The sequence below is a fragment of the Theobroma cacao genome, chromosome 5 (assembly GCF_000208745.1).
Source record: "Theobroma cacao cultivar B97-61/B2 chromosome 5, Criollo_cocoa_genome_V2, whole genome shotgun sequence".
NCBI classification, from domain to species: domain Eukaryota; kingdom Viridiplantae; phylum Streptophyta; class Magnoliopsida; order Malvales; family Malvaceae; genus Theobroma; species Theobroma cacao.
The window spans coordinates 25629285-25650405 of NC_030854.1; the positions used below are offsets into that span (position 1 = coordinate 25629285).

The 21121-nt window shown below is 32.8% G+C and overlaps 1 protein-coding gene and 1 long non-coding RNA gene across 2 annotated transcripts; one reads left to right on the plus strand and one right to left on the minus strand.

Moving 5' to 3' along the window:
- Positions 412-1450, minus strand: LOC108661867. Its single transcript, XR_001927763.1, has 3 exons — positions 1421-1450; positions 692-776; positions 412-455 (listed from the first exon to the last, which is right to left on the minus strand). It is a non-coding gene; the product is annotated as an uncharacterized LOC108661867 (long non-coding RNA).
- Positions 10168-14633, plus strand: LOC18598865 (alpha carbonic anhydrase 4). Its single transcript, XM_007028577.2, has 7 exons — positions 10168-10294; positions 12397-12602; positions 13307-13413; positions 13541-13643; positions 13783-13944; positions 14036-14089; positions 14374-14633. Exons 1-7 carry the CDS (start codon positions 10195-10197, stop codon positions 14476-14478), a joined length of 837 nt encoding a protein of 278 aa, XP_007028639.2. The 5' UTR covers positions 10168-10194; the 3' UTR covers positions 14479-14633.

Below are 21121 nucleotides of genomic sequence, written 5' to 3' on the forward strand. Positions count from 1 at the left end.
TTCATTCCTATTTAAAACCCCTCCAAACCCCAGAGTTTTTCGCTACAGCGAGCATGAATTTCGATGCAGTGAAAACAAAGCAACAAGAGAAACATTTTTCCTCACTCAACAAAAGCCATCCTGCTAAACTAATAAAATCAACCTAACATTCATGAAAATTCTCAAAGTATAATGTGTCAAATTTTACGTACATTACAACCATAAATCATTGTCCATCAATTTGCTATATCACACACATTTACATATGTATATATATATATATATATATATATATATATATATATACGTATATACCCATCATCATCATCTCACCAACCCATCATCATCATCACCAGCTCATCATCATCATCACCAGCTCATGCGCACTCCCTACTCGCACATGGCTGGGTCATCACCGGGTTATGCGCACTCCCTACTCGCACATAACCGGGTCATCCTCGGCTTATGCGCACTCCCTACTCGCACATAGCCGAGTCAACATAATTACACAACATTATATTCAAGCATATATGTATATCAACATAATGCAGCCACATAGAAATCCATAATAACCACATTTCATAACATAAACCTTTTCTCAAAAGCTTGTTCCCAAGGCATTCATTTTCATGAAAAATTGCATAAAATCATTCAAACACTTTGTTCAAAACAGTCATATTCCCAAAACAATTTTGATAGGCAGTCCACTCACAGGTGTCGAAAATCCGGATTTCGGGTGAACTCTGACTAATAGTCCTCAGGCGCAATTCCTTTGCCTTTTCCGGACGTCTCACCACCTTGACAAATAACAAAGTCGAGGAATTTACTATATTGTCCCTAAATTGATATAAATTAATTTAAACTACTAATGCTTGATATGTAAATGCAAAAATATGTCCGATTACCGCTTAATCACGGTATCGATTAAATTCGACCGATCACCCGATTAATCGGCGATTGTGTCCAAATCACCTCCAAATTAATTCATTTCTCCTCTAATACCTTAATTTACCACATACATTTAAATAAAGCCAAATTCAGCATTAGAACCCTCACAATTCCTTATAGAAAAAATTTGGTCATTTGGTGTACTAGCATCGAATTTTTTTCTACATAACCATTTCACCTTACTTCATCATTTTCCATGCCATTTTCCTTGAAATAAAAACAATCCCCCATTGATATTCAGCCCTCATGGTTCGGCCAACAAGGAACCCTAGAGAAATTGAATATTTCTTTTGTGTTTTTGTTCATAACCATGCTTAACTATCCCTAAACACTAACATAGTCTAAAATCAAATTATTCTAACAACAATTCCTCTTCCATACACATTTTTCAGAATTGAATTCATCATGATAACTCAATATTCAACCATGGAAATCAAGAAGAAAAGCATGGGTAAGCTAGGTATCAAGGAGAATTAAAGAAATTTGAACTTACCTAGCTTGTTTCCTTGAATTCCAACACTTTCTCTTTGATTTTTCTCACCTAGGGCTTGTTTTTCCTTGGTTTCTCTTCTTTTCTGGTTTGGCTGATCACTATGGGAGAAATTGGCTGATTTTTATGCCTTTTATAAAGAAAATAATGAATGGATGAGATTTTGACACATGTCACCATTCCATTGGTCCATGTGTTATACTTAGCCATTAAGCAATCTCTCTCCACCACACATTTCTCATGTTTATCCATTTACAGGATGAATAAAATCCCATGGCCTTGACAAGTGTTGGGGTGAAAATTTTACCGATTTCCCATTGAGGTGAAAAAATTATAATTTTGCCCCTATACTCTGAAATGTACCGGAATCAAATTATTTCTACTTTTCAACCTCAAATAACACTAACATTGATCAAATTTTCTGATGGACTCCAAACTGGACCTTGAACTCCGAATCACTGTTCTAAGCCATTCTGTTGGTTTTAAAATTTTCAAATTCCTCTTAGAATTTCTATTTGAACTAGTTCAAGGCTCGATTTAACTTAGTTGTACCAGTCGGTACAATATCGTCTTTTAATCGAGCTTGGCAGAGTCTCACATAAGCATCCCCCCTTCACTCGGTAAGAGGTGCACTTCACTCCGGATCACAAAGCAACGGAGCAGTCCCTTCCCTCATCTTCCAAGCTCTTGGGCGGAGGGGTGAGAGATCACGGAGTAACCCCCCCTTCGCTACGGAGGCAACAACGGCTTATGTGCACTCCCACTCACACATAGCCGGGTCAGCAACGGCTTATGTGCACTCCTACTCGCACATAGCCGGGTTCAAATCAACATGTAATGAAGCATCCAATCCATATCATGCATTTTATCATATTGTGATAACACATAAACCATTGTATAGCACATTTTCACAATATAAAATTATTTTACTAAAAGCTTGTTCCCAAGGTACATTTTCTAAGACAAGTTGGATAGAATCTTTCATATTTTCCAAAACAAGTTTGAAATGCCAGTCCACTCACCTGTATTAGGAGTAAAAATACTCATATTTTTAGTCTGCGGGTACAGTCCTTTACCCGTATCCAATGGCTCACCACCTAGCCATAATCCATGACACATATTCCAATTAAATTGTGTCTAACAGTCAAAAGCTATTTCAGGCTTGATAAATATATGATATGAAATGAAAAATGCACGGGTTGCCATCTAGATCTGGTACTGGCCTAAGTCGATTTTTCATCAAATCAATTGGCCAATGCGTCCAATTTCACTCCAAATTAATCCATTTCTCCTCTAATACCTTAATTAACCACATACCATTTAAATAAAGCCAAATTCAACATTAGAACCTTCACAGTTCCTTATAGAAAAATTCGGTCATTTGGTGCACTGGCACCGAAAATTTTTCTACATAACCGTTTCACCTTAATTCATCATTTTCCAAGCCATTTTCCTTGAAATAAAAACAATCCCCCATTGATATTCAGCCCTCATGGTTCGACTAACAAAGAACCCTAGAGAAAGTGAATATTTCTTTTGTGTTTTTGTTCATAACCATGCTTAATTATCCCTAAACACTAACATAGTCTAAAATCAAATTATTCCAACAACAATTCCTCTTCCATACCCATTTTTCAGAATTGAATTCATCATGATAACTCAATATTCAACCATGGAAATCAAGAACAAAAGCATGGGTAAGCTAGGTATCAAGGAGAATTAAATAAATTTGAACTTCCCTAGCTTGTTTCCTTGAATTCCAACACTTTCTCTTTGATTTTTCCCACCTAGGGCTTGTTCTTCCTTGGTTTCTCTTCTCTTATGGTTTGGCTGATCACTATGGGAGAAATGGACTGATTTTTATGCCTTTTATAAAGAAAATAATGAATGGATGAGATTTTGATACATGTCACCATTTCATTGGTCCATGTGTCATACTTAGCCATTAAGCAATCTCTCTCCACCACACATTTTTCATGTTTATCCATTTAGAGGATGAATAAAATCCCATGGCCTTGACAAGTGCTGGGGTGAAAAATTTACCGATTTACCCCCGGGGCGAAAAAATTACGATTTTGCCCCTATACTCCGAAATGTATCGGAATCAAATTATTTCTACTTTTCAACCTCAAATAACACTAACATTGATCAATTTTTCTGATGGACTCTAAACTGGACCTTGAACTCCGAATCACTGTTTTAAGCCATTCTATTGGTTTTAAAATTTTCAAATTCCTCTTAGAATTTCTATTTGAACTAGTTCAAGGCTCGATTTAACTTAGTTGTACCACTCGGTACAATACCATTTTTTAATCGAGCTTGACAGGGCCTCACATAAGCATCCTTCCCCCTTCACTCGGCAAGAGGTGCACTTCACTCCGAATCACGAAGCAATAGAGCAATCCCTTCCCTTATCTTTCAAGCTCCTGGGCGGAGGGGTGGGAGATCACGGAGCATCCCCCCTTTCGCTACGGAGGCAACAACGGCTTATGTGCACTCCCACTCACACATAGCCGGGTCAGCAACGGCTTATGTGCACTCTCACTCACACATAGCCGGGTCAGCAACGGCTTATGTGCACTCCTACTCGCACGTAGCCGGGTTCAAATCAACATGTAAAGAAGCATCCAATGCATATCATGCATTTTATCATATTGTGATTACACATAAACCATTGTATAACACATTTTCACAATATAAAATCATTTTACTAAAAGCTTGCTCCCAAGGTACATTTTCTAAGACAAGTTGGATAGAATCTTTCATATTCCCCAAAACAAGTTTGAAACGCAAATCCACTTACCTGTATTAGGAGTAGAAATACTCCTATTTTCAGTCCGCGAGTACGGTCCTTTACCCGTATCCAATGGCTCACCACCTAGCCATAATCCATGACACATATTCCAATTAAATTGTGTCTAACAGTCATAAGCTATTTCAGGCTTGATATATATATGATATGAAATGAAAAATGCACGGGTAGCCATCTAGACCCAGTAGTGGCCTAAGTCGATTTTTCATCCGATCAATTGGCCAATGCGTCCAATTTCACTCCAAATTAATCCATTTCTCCTCTAATATCTTAATTTACCACATACCATTTAAATAAAGCCAAATTCAGCATTAGAACCCTCACAGTTCCTTATAGAAAAATTCGGTCATTTGGTGCACTAGCACCAAAAATTTTTCTACATAATCGTTTCACCTTAATTCATCATTTTCCAAGCCATTTTCCTTGAAATAAAAACAATCCCCCATTGATATTCAGCCCTCATGGTTTGACCAACAAGGAACCCTAGAGAAATTGAATATTTCTTTTGTGTTTTTGTTCATAACCATGCTTAACTATCCCTAAACACTGACAGAGTCTAAAATCAAATTATTCCAACAACAATTCCTCTTCCATACCCATTTTTCAGAATTGAATTCATCATGATAACTCAATATTCAACCATGGAAATCAAGAACAAAAGCAGGGGTAAGCTAGGTATCAAGGAGAATTAAATAAATTTGAACTTACTTAGCTTGTTTCCTTGAATTCCAACATTTTCTCTTTGATTTTTCCCACCTAAGGCTTATTCTTCCTTGGTTTCTCTTCTCTTCTGGTTTGGCTGATCACTATGGGAGAAATGGGCTGATTTTTATGCCTTTTATAGAGAAAATAATGAATGGATGAGATTTTGACACATGTCACCATCCCATTGGTCCATGTGTCATACTTAGCCATTAAGCAATCTCTCTCCACCACACATTTCTCATGTTTATCCATTTACAGAATGAATAAAATCCCTTGGCCTTGACAAGTGCTGGGGTAAAAAATTTATCAATTTGCCCTCAGAGCGAAAAAATTACGATTTGACCCCTATACTCCGAAATGTACCGAAATCAAATTATTTCTACTTTTCAACCTCAAATAACTCTAACATTGATCAATATTAACCAAATGGGGCAAAAAAAACTTGTTTTTTAATCGAGCTTGACAAGGTCTCACACTGTATTCCTTTCTCTTCTACTCCTCCTTAAATTACTATTTTCTCGCTCTTCTTCCACTTTTCTACCCAGTCTAATTTTTTTGTTCTTGCTCAAATTCCCACCCATTACTTATCTCTTCATCATTTTTTTCTCTCAACACCTCTATTCCATATGAATTATGGATAAGAAAAGTTCCTAGCCTAAAACATTTAAAGATATGGGGTTGTCTTGCATATGTAAGAAAAACTAATCTAAATAAGCTAGACTTAAGAACTTATAGGTGAATTATTTGTTGGATACCCCAAAATGAGTTTTGGTTACTACTTCTATAAGCCTAATGAATAAATGGCTTTTGTAAGCAGGAATGCTACATTCCTAGAAAATGATTATAGCTTGAAAGATAGTAGAACCAAAATAGCTCTTGAAGAGTAAGTTCCTCAACCAATTAATATGGTAAATGAAAATAATGAAAAATGTATTGTGACTCCCATTGAACCTGTACAATTGCAAGAACCTTGACGTAGTAAAAAAATATGTAAACCTCTGATTAAGTATACTTTGTTTAATGAAATTTATCAAATGGAACCGGGTAGACCAGATCATGATATTTTTACCTATGAAAAGGCTATGAATGATAGAGATGCTGCTCAATGGCAAAAGGCCACAGAATCAAAAATGGACTCAATGTAGTAATGGGGTATGGACTCTAATGGATAAACCGAAAGGTGTTAAGCCAATCGGTTGTAAATAGGTTTACAAAAGAAAATTAGGAGCCAATGGAAAGGTAGAGATTTATAAAGCAGGGCTAATGGCAAAAGGTTATACTCAAAAGGTTGGAATTGATTATAAGGAAACTTTTTTGCCTTTAGCCATGCTAAAGTCCATAAGGATTCTGTTGCCAATTGCAGCACGATATGATTATGAAATTTGAAAAATGGATGTTAAAATCACTTTCTTGAATGGATATCTTCAAGAAGAAATTTATATGGACTAGCCTGAAGGTTTTATATCTAAAGGTCAAAAAACAAAAGTTTGCAAATTAACAAAATCAATTTATAGCCTGAAGCAAGCATCTCGAAGTTGAAACGTCCGTTTTGATGAGGCAATCAAATCATTTGGTTTCTCACAAAATTGGGATGAACTATGTGTGTACAAGATCGTTAGTGGGAGTACAATCACATTCTTGGTTCTCTATATTGATGATATACTACTTATTGGGAATGATGTAGCTGAATGTCATCAACAAAAATTTGGTTATCTACGCACTTTTCTATAAAAGACCTTAGTGAAATGTCTTATATACTTGGAATCAAATTGTTTAGAGACTGAAGAAAAAAGATTATTGGGGTTGTTCCAGGCAAATTACATTGACAAGATATTGACCAAGTTTAGCATGCATAATTCCTAGAAAGGGTTTTTACCCTTTAGGCATAGAATTAATCTCTCTAAGAGAATTTCTCTTAAATCCCAAGAGGAAAGAAAGAAGATGAGAAACTATCATTATGCATCAGAATTAAGAAGTCTCATGTATTCCATGTTATATACTAGGCCGAATATCTGTTATGTAGTCGGTGTTGTGAGTAGATACCAATCTAATTTAGGTCTTAAACATTGGACAATAGTGAAATATATATGTTGAAATATCTAAATCGAACTAAGCACTATTATTTAGTGTTTGGTGGACAAGATTTAGTAACAACAGGCTATACAGATTCAAATTTTCAACCAGATGTGGATGATAGAAAATCAACATCTGGATTTGTTTTCATTTTGGGTAAGGGAGCAATAACATGGAAAAGTTGCAAGCAAGATACTACTATAGATTACACCACTGAAATAGAGTATATCGCTACCAGTGAAGCTACAAAAGAAGCTGTATGGATTCAAAAATTCATACAAGAGTGTGGAATTGTTCCCTCTATAAATTCTCCCATAACTTTTTATTGCGAAATAATGGAGCAGTAGTATATGTTGTGGAACCAAGAGTTCACCAGAAAACAAAACATATAAAGTGCAGATTCCACTTGATTCGTGATATTATACATAGAGGAGTTGTTTCAATAGCAAAGATTGCTTCAATTGAAAATATATCAAATCCATTGACTAAATCTTTGTCACAAAAGGTGTTTAAGAAGCACCTAGAATCAATGGGTATAAAATATGTGTATGATTGATTTTAAGTGAAAATAGGAGATTGTTGGACATATGTTGTTAAAAACCAATTTTATTATTTATTTATTAGATAAAGAAATTGCTACATTAATTATTGATTTCATATATGTTATATTTTAATGGATATTTTATTTATTTACGACATATATGATATGACCATAAATTATTTGGTTACATTGTAGAAAAACTATGCTAATAGTTGATGAACTATTAAGTAAGGAGTTATAGTTCTTTAGTTCCTTATTCGCTAAAATTGTTCTAGGCTAAATGCGACAAACTATTTAAAGCCTACACTTGTTATACCTCTATCAAAAAGGATAGAATGTTTAACTCTAGCATTGGAGTAGTGACCTTAAAGCAAACAAGTAAGTGTAGTGTTTGAGGTACATACATTGAACATGATCCAATTAAAGAGCTTCATATAAGTCTGTCACTGAAGTTAGTCAACACCACGTCATTTTCCATGTGGCATGTTGATATGTTATCTTGATGATGTTAATGTCACGTGATAGATGACATAGCATCAAAAATTATTAACTAGGAATTGGATTTTTTTCCTTTTTATTCATCCAAATATCCAAAAATTATTGGTTAGGGATTTGAAACAAAAAATAAAAAGAAAACTAATTGTTTTAAACTGATTACCATCGTTTCTTAGTTGATTATCATCTTCCTAATTGAAGCCATCCTTCTTAACAAAAGAAATCTTCACTTTCTTCAACATTCCCTAAATCCAACACACCTTATAGTTAGAATATCCGATCTTTATCTACAAATTCCTATTTCTCTTCTAAAAATTGTTTGTTTGGGTAGTCTTGAATTTTCTAAATCTGTGAGATGTGTGGGAAGAGAATTTATTATTGTTAGTAAATAAAATTCAACACCATCAGATTTTCCTTACAGATTTTAGGGAAAGGAAAAGCATCAGATTTCCTTTACAAATTCTAGGGAAGAGAAAAGAAGGATTTGACTTCTTTTATAGATTCTTGGGAAGAGAAGAATATCAAATTTCCTTTACAAATTCTAAGAAAGAGAAGAAAAAGATTTGACTTTCTTTTATTGTGGAACAACATTGTATATCTTTGCTAGTTTCAATATTATAAACATTGTATGGCCTACCTTTATGTTTCATTTTCTCAAAATCGTTTTTGGGTATTTTTGAATTTCTCTACACCAACATTTGCTTCAATCAAACTGAAAAAGTTGGATTAGGTTTTTTTTTGTTAGGAAAAATGGCTTTAATTAAGAAAATAGTAATTAGTTAAGAGTTTGAAACAATTTTTTTTAAAATTTTTTATTTCAGATCACTAATCACTAATTTTTGGACATTTGGAAAGGAAAAAACCAAACTCCAAGTCAATAATTTTTAATATCACGTCATCTACCACATGGCATTGACATCATCGAGAGGAAACGTCAACATGTCATGTGGCAGATAATGTAGCATCAAAAATTACTGACTGTACTGTTAACTAATGGAAGTTAATCAACAATTAGTGAGAGGAGCTTATTTGACTCAAAATAAAAGTCATTGGGCTTATTTGAACGCAATAAAAGGATGAGAGCTAAATTGACTTTTTTTATATAGTTTGGGGGCTTGTTTGGGTATTTAACCATAATTCTTTTCTTTGCAAAGATCATTTGCAATGTGTTAATGGACATTATTGCAATTATAATGGGTAAATAAGATTTCTTAATTAATTTAAGAAACTAAATAATAATATTAGATTAAATAAAATTCCAAGTACAATATGAGTCATGAGTTGACAACAACTTGGACCCATAGCAGTAGAGAGAGATCCCAAAGGATCCTAGGCATATTTTTCTTTTGGATTTTATATATAAGTCTTGTTGGATTATGATTAGGTCTAATAGATCCAAGTCGATTAGTATATCTATAAAAGTAAGGGTTGCTACTTAGTTGAGCATCAGAATTATTTAGCAATAATTTTTAGAAAACAAAAAGCCCTAAAAAAAAAGAAACATGAATCCTTTTGAAGGCGAGACACTTGAATTATTTTTTTTGGTACAATTTTCATCTATAATTTTCTTGCGATAGTTCCTTAACTTTTTTATTAGATGGCAATAATTATTATTAAATTATAAATAAAAATTCTGCATTTAGTGCACTTAAAGAAACTACTAACAACAGCCCAACAACATTTAAAAAAAAAAAACATAATGTTGAAGGGGATGCCACCCAATGGAGGAACTGATTTTTTTTATTCTTTTAGTATCTTTCTTTCTTCTTTTTTTTTTCTTTTTCATTCCTTTTATTCCTAGCTCTTGAATCCTAGAGATTCAATTCACATAATGACTTTGCTAAGATCAGTCCTGTTCACATAAGGACACTTTACCCCTCCTACCTTCCATAACATACCCTCACAGCCGCCTAGGTCCCGTCCCTCTCAACTCCCATGCCCACCTAATGAAAAGGTAAATTGAGGTTCGGTTTTAACATCTTCAAGTTGTAGAAGGAACAAGTAGTTCTGAAACAAATATCGTCCGTGTTCCAATATATAGCGTACCCTGGTCTATCAGTAGCGTAATACCGCCGCCTTGCCTCTTTATAAATACCGCTGATAATTAAGCCCCAACTCAGCAATTCACGACACAGAGGAAGCAAAGCAATCATGAAGAACTGCAACAACAGCTACTGGAAACCGGCCTTTTCCTTTTTCCTTCTCTCTTGTCTCGTTCTCTCAGTCTCAGCTTGCTCCCAATCTGAGGAGGGTATACATATACATTCTCTCATGCTTTCTTTCTATTTTTTTTTTTGTTCTTTCAAATAACATTGATTTTGGGATTGCACTTATAAACTTTAATTATTGTCTACAGCCATAATTGTATAACTGGAAGATCATCATTTCCATCACATTTCTTAACTAGTTACGCTTGAAATATGCCCTTTTTTCTTTCTTTCTTTTCCTTGATATCTTGTTTTTTATTTTTCCTTTCTTTTTTTTTCTCATACTTTTTTGAGAGGATTGTTCTTCGATTCAAGCTGTTATCACTGGGGTGACACCTGGGGTAACCATTTATTGATCCATTAATATTAAGTGTAACAACTCTTTTGTCATTAGAAGCCCATTATATTGGATCGCTCTTGCTTTCCTTCGTTTCTCGTTAATATATATATATATATATTCTTAATTGAGTGCTGGAACTTTGAAACTAAAACAAACAGAGTGATAATAGAATAATTTTTTTTATTGAACAGCTTTAATGGCACAAAAGAGGGGATGAGACTTACTGTCTTATCACCGGATACAAACCCACGAGCGCGGACCCACGTTTATGGTCAATTTTAAAAAATATTTATTTATTATATCATTTATTTTGAGTTTTAATAATATTAATAAATTTATTTTTTTTTATAATTTTGTAGGAAGCGGGTAAAAAGTAAATTTTATTAAAAAAATTTACATAGCAATAATATTTAAATATTATCAAAAAATAATTTATATAGTATTATTTAAATATTACATGAAAAGATAAAAAAAATTTCTTCTATAATTTAAAATTTTATTAAAAAAGTCAAAACTTAAAATATTCTGCTCTTCAAAAATTCCAGTCTTACTCTTGACACCGGCAATGTTGTTTCCTTTTTTTTGGTCTTTGATTGTGTTTTTCACTTTCTCAAAATAACAAAATTAAGTTTAAATTAATTTGTAATTTTTAATCTAAATTAATTTTTTAAATACGTCATATTTAAATATTTTTTTGATTAATTTGATAGTTTGGGTTGATAATTATAATCTAACTAATAGAAAAGTAATATTACATGTCAAATAAAATCTTAAAATTATGAGTATTTTTTTTATTTATTTTGTAGATATTAATTATTTGAGTTTTGTATTTAACTTTATATTATTTGTGGATGCTTATATTTAGTTTTGATCAATGAATAGAAAATTGTCCTATTGTTAATAGTTGAATTTGATAATTTGCTATGTACGATCATAATTTATTTAATTTTAATATTTTAATTTATGCTAATGAATAGCAATTTTTAACAAGATTTTTAATTTTAGATAAATAAGTCATGAAAAGATATTATCTCATAGAACTCAAATCTTAGAGAACAATAACAAAATTCTACTAATGATCCTAATGAATTTACAATTTCTTTAATTTAACTGAATTTTTCTTTAATTTAATAGTCAAACTTTTAATTTATGAATTTTAATATATTTATTTTTTAATTATTATTATTATTTTAATTATAACACCATTTAAAAAAATTTCTCAATCCGTTACAGTCTACACTACCCCTAAAACATTACTCACATAAAACATATAAACATCAGAGCACAAGACCAACCACGCTATGGTAGAAAGCAGCTCCGGAAAATGTGAGAAGTAATATCATGCTACCAAATGGGGGGCAGGACAACCCACAAAATGATCTGATGACAGACGAGAAACCAAACTACCAAGACTCTCATGCATCGGGAGCATTAATAATTCTCTTTTGGCTCATAGATCAAACTTAACATTATAATATTATTCCTTCAATGTCAATTTTTTTTCATTATACTTCAAACGTGTTCAATTTTGCCAACAAACTCAATTTTAATTCAAATTTGGATATTTTCTGTTTGAATATATAGTTACGAAATCAAAACTATGAAAACGTTTTAATTTTTGTTTTTTTTTATTTTTGGTCTCTTTGGCATTTAATATTAACTGCCAAATCATATATTAAAAAATATACGACTTTGAAATATTTTATTTTGTTGGGCATGTTTAAGATATGTTATGGCAACTTTTAGCCATATGTTAGGCATTTATACTAAGAATCTGCCTTCCTGTTGGGGGTTGGGGTGGGACAGGGCATGAATTCAATTACGACGAAGCATCAGGGAGGGGACCGTCGCGGTGGGGTTTACTCAAACCAGAATGGAGAAATTGCAGCGATGGACGGATGCAATCCCCCATAGATATTGGAACTGTACAGCCTCGTCCTCAATTGGGAGATTTGCAAAGGAACTACACATCAGCTCCTGCTGTTTTGGAGAATAGGGTGGAAGACGTTGCGGTGAACTCCTGACTCTCTTCCTTTACCATCTTCTTTATAGATTCAAGTTTGCCAAGTTGGAACTAACCAGTAAAAGGTTATAATTCGCCGAGTTGATATGAGCATTTGTCCTTTGAAAATTCCAAGATCAAATTATGATTTTGATATCTTCATAACTATTGGGCTTGTCACCCACCTCTTCATGTACCTTTGGATAGGATCATGCATAATCCACTTTGACACATGCTTTCGAGAGCCATCTTCTACCCCTTTTCTCCATGTCTTTCTTACACTCTACTAAAGGAAAATTGGCAGCAAAAAATGTGTTGTTTTAGAGAATTTTTTACTAATGAATATATATATATATATATATATATATATATATATATATTAAATTACTAGATTATATACTTGGTAAATTTAATTTATACTTCAACTAGTTAACGAATCACCTAACTTATGATACCAAATTCAAGAATTAACTTTATATAATAGTATAAATTACATATTTTGTTAGTTACTATATATTGATCTAGTATTATATTTTGTTATAATTTACATTGTAATAGTTAATTTGTTTGATATTCCTTCTCAGGGTGAGAAATGAATGCTAACTGAATTATTGTGTAACTAACACAAAAAATCTAGTTTATAGCTAGTGTGCGATTGATTTTGATCTTGCTGTAGTTGCTAATTTTCTCTTAATTAACCAATAATTTCGTCAGGTTGTATGGAGAGGGAATGCTGGAAACATTACCATTAATGGGACTGTTTATTACGTGGTTAACTGTCATTGGCATTCACCCTCAGAGCACACATTCAATAGAACTAGGTGATAAATATTTTCCAATTCTTCTTCTCTGAGATTTTTGTTATTCAAAAAATTCAATTGATTTGTACTGAAAGCTAAAGTCTAAGCAATATTTACATATATACATATATATATATTTTTCTAACAGGTTTGCCTTGGAGCTTCACCTAGTTCATCAAAGTGCTCAAAATCTGACTGCGGTTGTTGCTATTCTTTACCAACTTGGCTCGCCTGATCCCTTCATTGCTAGGGTACATATGCAGCATCTTGTTTTATTCAGTTTTCTTGTTTACATATAGAATATATTACCTGCTGTATATTTAATTAAGTTTCATATTATAGTTTCGTGGGTTGGTTTTTCTTATTCCTTTTGTTTTTGTTGCCTGACAGCTGCGTCCCTTCATAATAACTCTTGAGAACGTAGAGAGAGTACCGTTGGGGCCTATTGATCCAGAATCCATCGGACTTCCCGGCAGAAAGTATTATCGATACAATGGTTCACTTACAACTCCTCCCTGCTCAGAGGGCGTTCTTTGGACAGTCTTCCCACAGGTCTTTATTGCCTCTCAACCATTGATTCTAGCCTTTTCCTAAATTCACTTGCTGGAATTTTGCTAACTTATTGTGGATCTTAATTATAAAGATAAAGACGGTTTCCCGCTCGCAAGTTGAAGCATTAAGGAACGTCCTTCCTCCGGTAAGTGTCTCTACACTGAGATCAATTACTCGTCAACTCAGTCATAAATGAGACCTGAATCTGTTTAAATTTCAAGACCTCCTCCTTCCCAGGGATGCCGTAAACAATTCACAATTTTGTTCAGAAAAATCACCTTCAACATATCCGACCAGAAGCAATTTAGTTTCCTTTGCAAATCTTAAGCAAAATGCTACGCATTGTTTATTACATGTTTAAGAAAAATGATGAATTTGCTTTGTTGATTTCTACTCTTTTTCTGTTTTTGTTTTTTTTTTTCTTTTCAGGAAAACAGGAACAATTCAAGGCCAACTCAACCGCTGAATAATAGAACTGTCTTACTCTATGATCCAGCCAGGATGGGAACTTTTACTTTGAAAACTGATGACTGATTGAACCATGTAACCCTCTATAGACGAGGGTGTCTCTACTTAAAATAAATTGATGACGCCTAACTACATTAGGCTACCTAAAGCTGCAGTTTACATGTATACCGTTTCAGCGTGAATCTTAATAAAATTAGTTCTCTCCCCTTTTTCGCCCATCACTTTAATTTGGTCGTAGCGATTAATGAAGCATGTCATGTGCTTAATTCTTTAGCAACAAACAGATTGAACTTCATCTCAACTCACCTTATCAAAAATATAACATCAATGTATTGACCTTGTAGCAATTGCCATTGGATATTTATAAACGGGGCAAATGCAAACTAGTCCCATGCATTAATTGAAGCAAATGATAAAAGTGAACTGCATTAAACTACGTACTTACCAAATGTTAGGCAGCTAGTGCCGTATTCAATGGTAAACAAGACTTATAGTTTTCGGTACAATGAAAAGGGAGAAATTAACTTCTGGCCAACAAACCTCTACATAGAACTACTACGTGAGAGCGTCATTAATAAATGAAAATTTATTACCTTATGTCTAGAAATATAAATTTGGGAAAGTAATATTTGCATTTGGATTGTTATGGAAATTGTAAGTATGAATGCAAATGTTTATGTAAAATCTAATTGAGATTTAACACATGCATCTATATATATGAGAAAATATAAAAAATGTGACCTTCAAATTCCGTCGACTTTACTTTTATTGGTATGCTCTCATCCGTCAAAAACTTTAAAATTTCTTTGGAGATTTTAGTCTAAAACTTTTATGTCGGCAAACCTGTCAAATTTGGAGAAAATTCCATCAAAATTTCCAATTGGAAGTTATCAGTAATTAAAAATTTTCAACAAAAATTTCATCGTTAAAGGCAAAAAATTTAGTCGAAATCACATCAAAAAATCCGATTGATTCCATCAAGAAATCCAAAATATTTTGTCGAAAATCCAATGAAATTGTTTGAAAATTTTGTTGAAATAAAAAAAGTCTCCATTTTAATTTTTGACATTTCACCAAAAATTAACAACTACATGATACTTGTCCAGTGCAATAGTCCAACAACAATAAAAATATTTTCATATTATTGCTATGTTGGAATTTTAAAATTCAAATTATAGATATCCCATCTATTTAAGTCGACCTCACCTTTGGATTCCACAATTAATAGGATGGTTAATATAGTTTTAATGGGATTGTGATAACTATCCATTATTTGAAGTTTCCAAATTTTGAAGGATTAGTGATCTCTTTGATGGAAGCAGTTTTGCTCATAAAAGAAAACTTACGGTTCCCCAACTTAGAGCAATTTTTAAAAAGACCCTATTACCATCCTTGTGAAGTGTTATTTGGGTTAGAAGAATTCATAAAAGAAAAAATTTGATTATTTGCTATTTGCTATGGGGGAAGGTTAGTGTCATGATCTTAATTGGATGATATTTTGCAGGTTTATCTTTCATGATTATTGTTGTCTAAAACTCTAGATGGCTTTTAGTTATACTTGCAGGTTATAGTCAATTGTTATGGTTTTTCTTTCTAACTTTTTTACAATTCATGTCATTTCAATGGATAATCTATTGGGTAAAACATATAAAAGGTGTTAGTGGTGGTGGAAAATTTTACTCTTATAAAACGTCAAATATTGGTTATCAAATCTTTTTTGCTACCAAACAAAAGTACACTACTATTGCTTAAGCTAGTTGATATTTTGAAATATTTATTTATTTATGTTTTGTTATGTTCTATTATTTCTATAGGTGTGTATATATATATATATATATGTTTGGGAATGTTTAACATGTGGTACCAGAGTTAGAATAATCTCTGCATAGAAATTTTGATGTATGATTTTGAAATTGTGTATTTGTAATTTTTGTATATTTCTAAAAATATTATTTTAGAAATTATTTAGAGAATAATGAACCATATGCATTTTGATATATACTTTTGTGGAATTTCAAAATTGTTTGGATCCTTTACGATATATGTCCGTGAGTATTTGGTTTGTTAAAACAAATAGATTTTTCTTTATATGCTTGAAGCATTATACTGATATTTAATCAAATTAGTGTACCTATTGTCATGTGCCGAACTTTAGTTGAATCTCGTGCGGCCTGTGACACCTATCCTATGCTTGAACTATTTAGATTATTTAGGCTCTATGTATTAAAAGATTTTTGAGTTTGTTTGATTAAATTGTTGGGCCTTCATTATTAATTTGGCTTTTATAATTTTATGACAAATTGGGCTGTGGTTTTTGTTCTCTTGGTATATAGAATGAACATATTTTGGACTTATTCTATTTATGTGATTTGTTTGGACTTATTGGCTGTTAAGTTGAATGGAATATAATGTGTCTAACATTTTGGGCCAATAAATTTAGAAAAGATAAACTCATTTAAAACACACTAATTTTGGATCTAATTGTCATCTCTAGATCTAATTAGTTTGACTATTTTGGTCATGGAAGGAGTTTAATTAGTCCAAATTATATTCATTTAACTTTTGATTAAGACATTTTCTGTATAATAAATTACTTAATATTTAATTTATGGTATACTTATTTTATGTATGTCTTGATTATTATTGTGATATCATGTAATAGTATATATGTGAATAATTGAGATTGTCCATAGCCTCTTAATTATGATAAGATATACATTCAGTAAATTTTACAATATTTTATTTTGATCACATCAAGTTTAAATGACATCAATTTTCTTGTTAAACATGTTAGTATAATTATTTTTACCCCACAGGAAAATTATTATATTTTCATGGTTAATCATGAAGAAATTGAAATTATTATTTTTTCTTAATTAGCCCATAAGTATTAGAAAATATTAATATATTTTAGTTTCATCATAAAAGTTATGAATCACTCTGTGTTAAATTTTTTGCCCACAGGTAAATTTTGATAACATGTCAATTCATGCATACTTTTTATTTGTCTTACGTTGGAGAGCTTATTTTTTATATTTGATGGTTTGTGCCTCATATATTATTAAGTAAGCTGTTGTGAATATATGTGAATATCCATTGTATTTTATAATATCCAATGTACATATTTATGTTGGTACATCCTTATCTCATGATTTCATTTAGTGTATGTACATTCCTATCCATTAAGTTCATCCCCTTTATTTATATAAATTCATTTCCTCTCCATCTATGTGTGCCTATAAATAAAGGCGTTATAGTTTATGGTTAATATACTGAAACAAGAAATGAAATAGAAGATCTTCTTACATTCTTACTACTTCTATCTAATATTCTCTTTCAAAGTTATATTTCATAATACGTTATCAACACAAGGCTCTAACTAACTAAGAAAGGTAACATTTTTTTTAATTCTTTAATCATTTAGATTTTAATTTTGTATACCATCCAATCGACTTGAAGACGACAATGAACCTTGAGCCTCCTTTCGTCTTTTGAAACGGTAGTGGGTCTTCGAGAATCCCAGTAGTTGACACCTGAAGTTGTCAACACAAGTGCAAATTGGAATCACCGAGAAAAAGAGAGATGTCTGTTTGCTTGATAGTGCAACGACACATACCATACTTTGTGGCAAGCACTTTTTATCAAATGTGACATTGAGTAGGGAAAATGTCTATACAATATCAGGTCCCGTTGGAATTATTGATGGCTCCGAAAATGCCACAATTGTTCTGCCAAATGGCACCACCTTGCATATCAAAGATGCATTGCTAAGTAGTAGATCGAAGAGGAATCTACTTAGCTTCAAATATGTATGCCATAATGGGTACCATCTTGAGACAATTTATGAGCAAAATAAGGAATGTCTTTGCATCACTTCTTATAAGACGAGCTAGAAGACCATCCATGAGAACTTGGAAGCTTCAACTATATGTGTTGTGTTACTATTAGAGCTGTTGAATCATACACTACCATGTCTTGGAAACTGGTAAATCCTGATGAGTTTAAACTTTGGCATGATCGCCTGGGTCACCCAAGACCTACAATGATGCGTAGGATAATCCAAAATACTAGAGGACACCTTTTAAAAGATACAAAGGTTTTGTTGTCCAAAGATTATACCTGTGAAACTTGTTCACAAGGAAAGCTCATTACTAAACCTTTTATGACAAAGATGAATCTTGAATCCCCTTAATTCTTGCAAAGAATCCAGGGTGATATTTGTAGACAAATACAACTGGCAAGTGGGCCGTTATGATATTTCATGGTATTAATGGGCGCATCTTGCATATGGTCCCATGTTTGCCTATTATCTTCACGTAACGTCGCCTTTGTACATTTACTAGCACAGATTATAAAGCTTTGGGCACATTTCCTTGATTATCCAATCAAGAGCATAAAGATGGATAATCTTGGTAAATTTACATCATAGAGCTTTGATGCTTATTATGCTTTACTAAGAATCGAGGTTAAGCACCCAGTTCCACATGTTCATACTCAAAACAAATTGGCAGAATCCTCGATTAAACGCATCCAAATTATCTCTCATACTCTATCATTGAGGACAAAGCTCAACTATTCAGTGTGAACTCATGTTGTTTTGCATGCAGCGACACTAATTAGATTGCGCCCCACTGTTAGTCTCCTGCAGTCTCCCATGCAGTTGGTTCTAGGCTATGAACTAGACATTTCACATTTATGCACCTTTGGTTGTGCTATGTAGGTGCCTGTAGTACTACCAAAAAGAACTAAAATGGGTCCCCAATGCCGTTTGGGCATTTACGTTGGGTTTGATTCACCATCCATTATTAGGTTCTTAGAACCAATGACGAGTGATCTTTTTACCACCAAATTCGCGGATTATCATTTCGATGAAACAATGTTTCTATTGATTGGGATACCTAAAGCTTCCATAGTCGAGAAATATAAACCAGTTGAGATTTTCTCTTGGAATGAGAAATATCTATCCCATTTAGACCCAAGAACTCCTGAATGTAAAAATGAGGTGCAATGTAAAATCCATTTACAAGTTATTACCAATAAACTTTCTAACGAATTTAATGATGCATCCAAGGTCACATAGTCTCATATTCTAGCTATGAATGTTCTAGCTAGGATTGTTGTTCATGAAGAACAGGCTAAAATGGATCAAAATCAAAAAACACTGTCCCTCAAAAACAAAGAAGGAGGAATCGCGAATCCATTCTAGAAGAGTCTGGTGTTGAGCTTGCTCCAAGAGAGCTTATTGCCCTTGAAGAGGCATGAACCCATGAAAAGACCATTGACCCTAGGAACATTGAGATTTCCATTACATAGTGTAATGAGATTAGAGATCAGAATGAGATAATCATTGATGATGCTTTAGCACTCTCAATTGCTCATGAGATTATAAATGATGATTATGAATCGCGATCTATTAACGAATGATGTCAAAGGCAAGATTGGCATAAGTAGGAAAAAGCAATCCAGGCTAAATTGGCTTCCCTAGTTAAACGAAAGCTTTTCGGGCTTGTAGCTCGAATCTCTAACAATGTAAAACTTGTTGGATACAATAGGGTCTTTGTTTGGAAACGAAATGAGAAAAATGAAGTCATGAGTGTCGTAACGTGCGGGTCCGGGAACCCGACCGCCAGACGCGTATGTGAAAACTCACTAAAAGAAATTAAACTAGGAGTCGCCACCGATCTTTTTTACTAGGTGCGATTGGCCACCTATTGACTCGATTATAATCGATGAAAACTTAAATTAATTTTAAGCCCACCGAAAAGAACCTTAAACTGGTCTACGATTTTCTAGATCTAGGCTCTGGAGTACGGTTACACCCGGGGAAGGATTAGCACCCCCAAGTTGCTCGTTCCATGAACGGTACCATTCTTAGATTATCCTATTAGGCTTTTAATTTTTAAATTAACTATATTTTCTTAGTTATTATTCACTTATTTTTATCTCCTATTTGACTTAAAATGGAATACAAATGCGAGGCAAGATGCATGGTGTGAAGAAAATGTCGGACGAATAACTTTTTATTGAGGATATTTTCTCGAATCCGCCCATCATACTGGTGGGACTCGAGGTATTCTCTTACCTAGGAAATTATCCGAGAAATTCGCCTTCGCAGATTTAACGAATAATTCCCATCATCGGAGTTATCGTACATTTTTCTTTAAAAATAATGTTTTCGTGCATAGTGAACCTAATTCGGGCAAAAACCTTTCATTAAAGATGTTTCTCGAGTCCTCCCATCATACTGGTGGGACCTGGGAACACATTTTCACCTAAGGAACTTTCCCAGGAATACCCGCATTCGCAAGATCCTCGAAAGATCTTATCATCAGGGCTTAAACTCGAAAACAGAAATATTTATATGCAATGATATGTATGATGCAATATATATATGCTATGCTAATGCAATTATCTATATTTTTTAGTTATTATTAATTAATTATTAATTTTATTTTATTATATTTTTTATTATCATATTTTCTATTCTTATTTCTTATTATTATTTTTTTTATACTTTACATTTTTTGTTCTAAGTTTTTATGTTTTTCATTTATAATTAGACAAATTGTTTATAATTCTATGTTATTTTAGTGAACAAAAAATTTTATATTATTTTTTTATTATACTATTTTTATTTTATATATTTTTATATTTTTATTATTGTTATATTTTTCATAAGCAATCTTTTATTCAAACCTAATGCCTAAGA

Bases quoted from the DNA above. Each gene is read 5' to 3' on its own strand.
- LOC18598865 (XM_007028577.2), top strand. From the start codon at position 10,195: ATGAAGAACTGCAACAACAGCTACTGGAAACCGGCCTTTTCCTTTTTC. The intron at 12,603-13,306 runs GTGAACTCCTGA...TAATTTCGTCAG, and splicing joins ATAGGGTGGAAGACGTTGCG to GTTGTATGGAGAGGGAATGC. The intron at 13,644-13,782 runs GTACATATGCAG...GTTGCCTGACAG, and splicing joins CTGATCCCTTCATTGCTAGG to CTGCGTCCCTTCATAATAAC.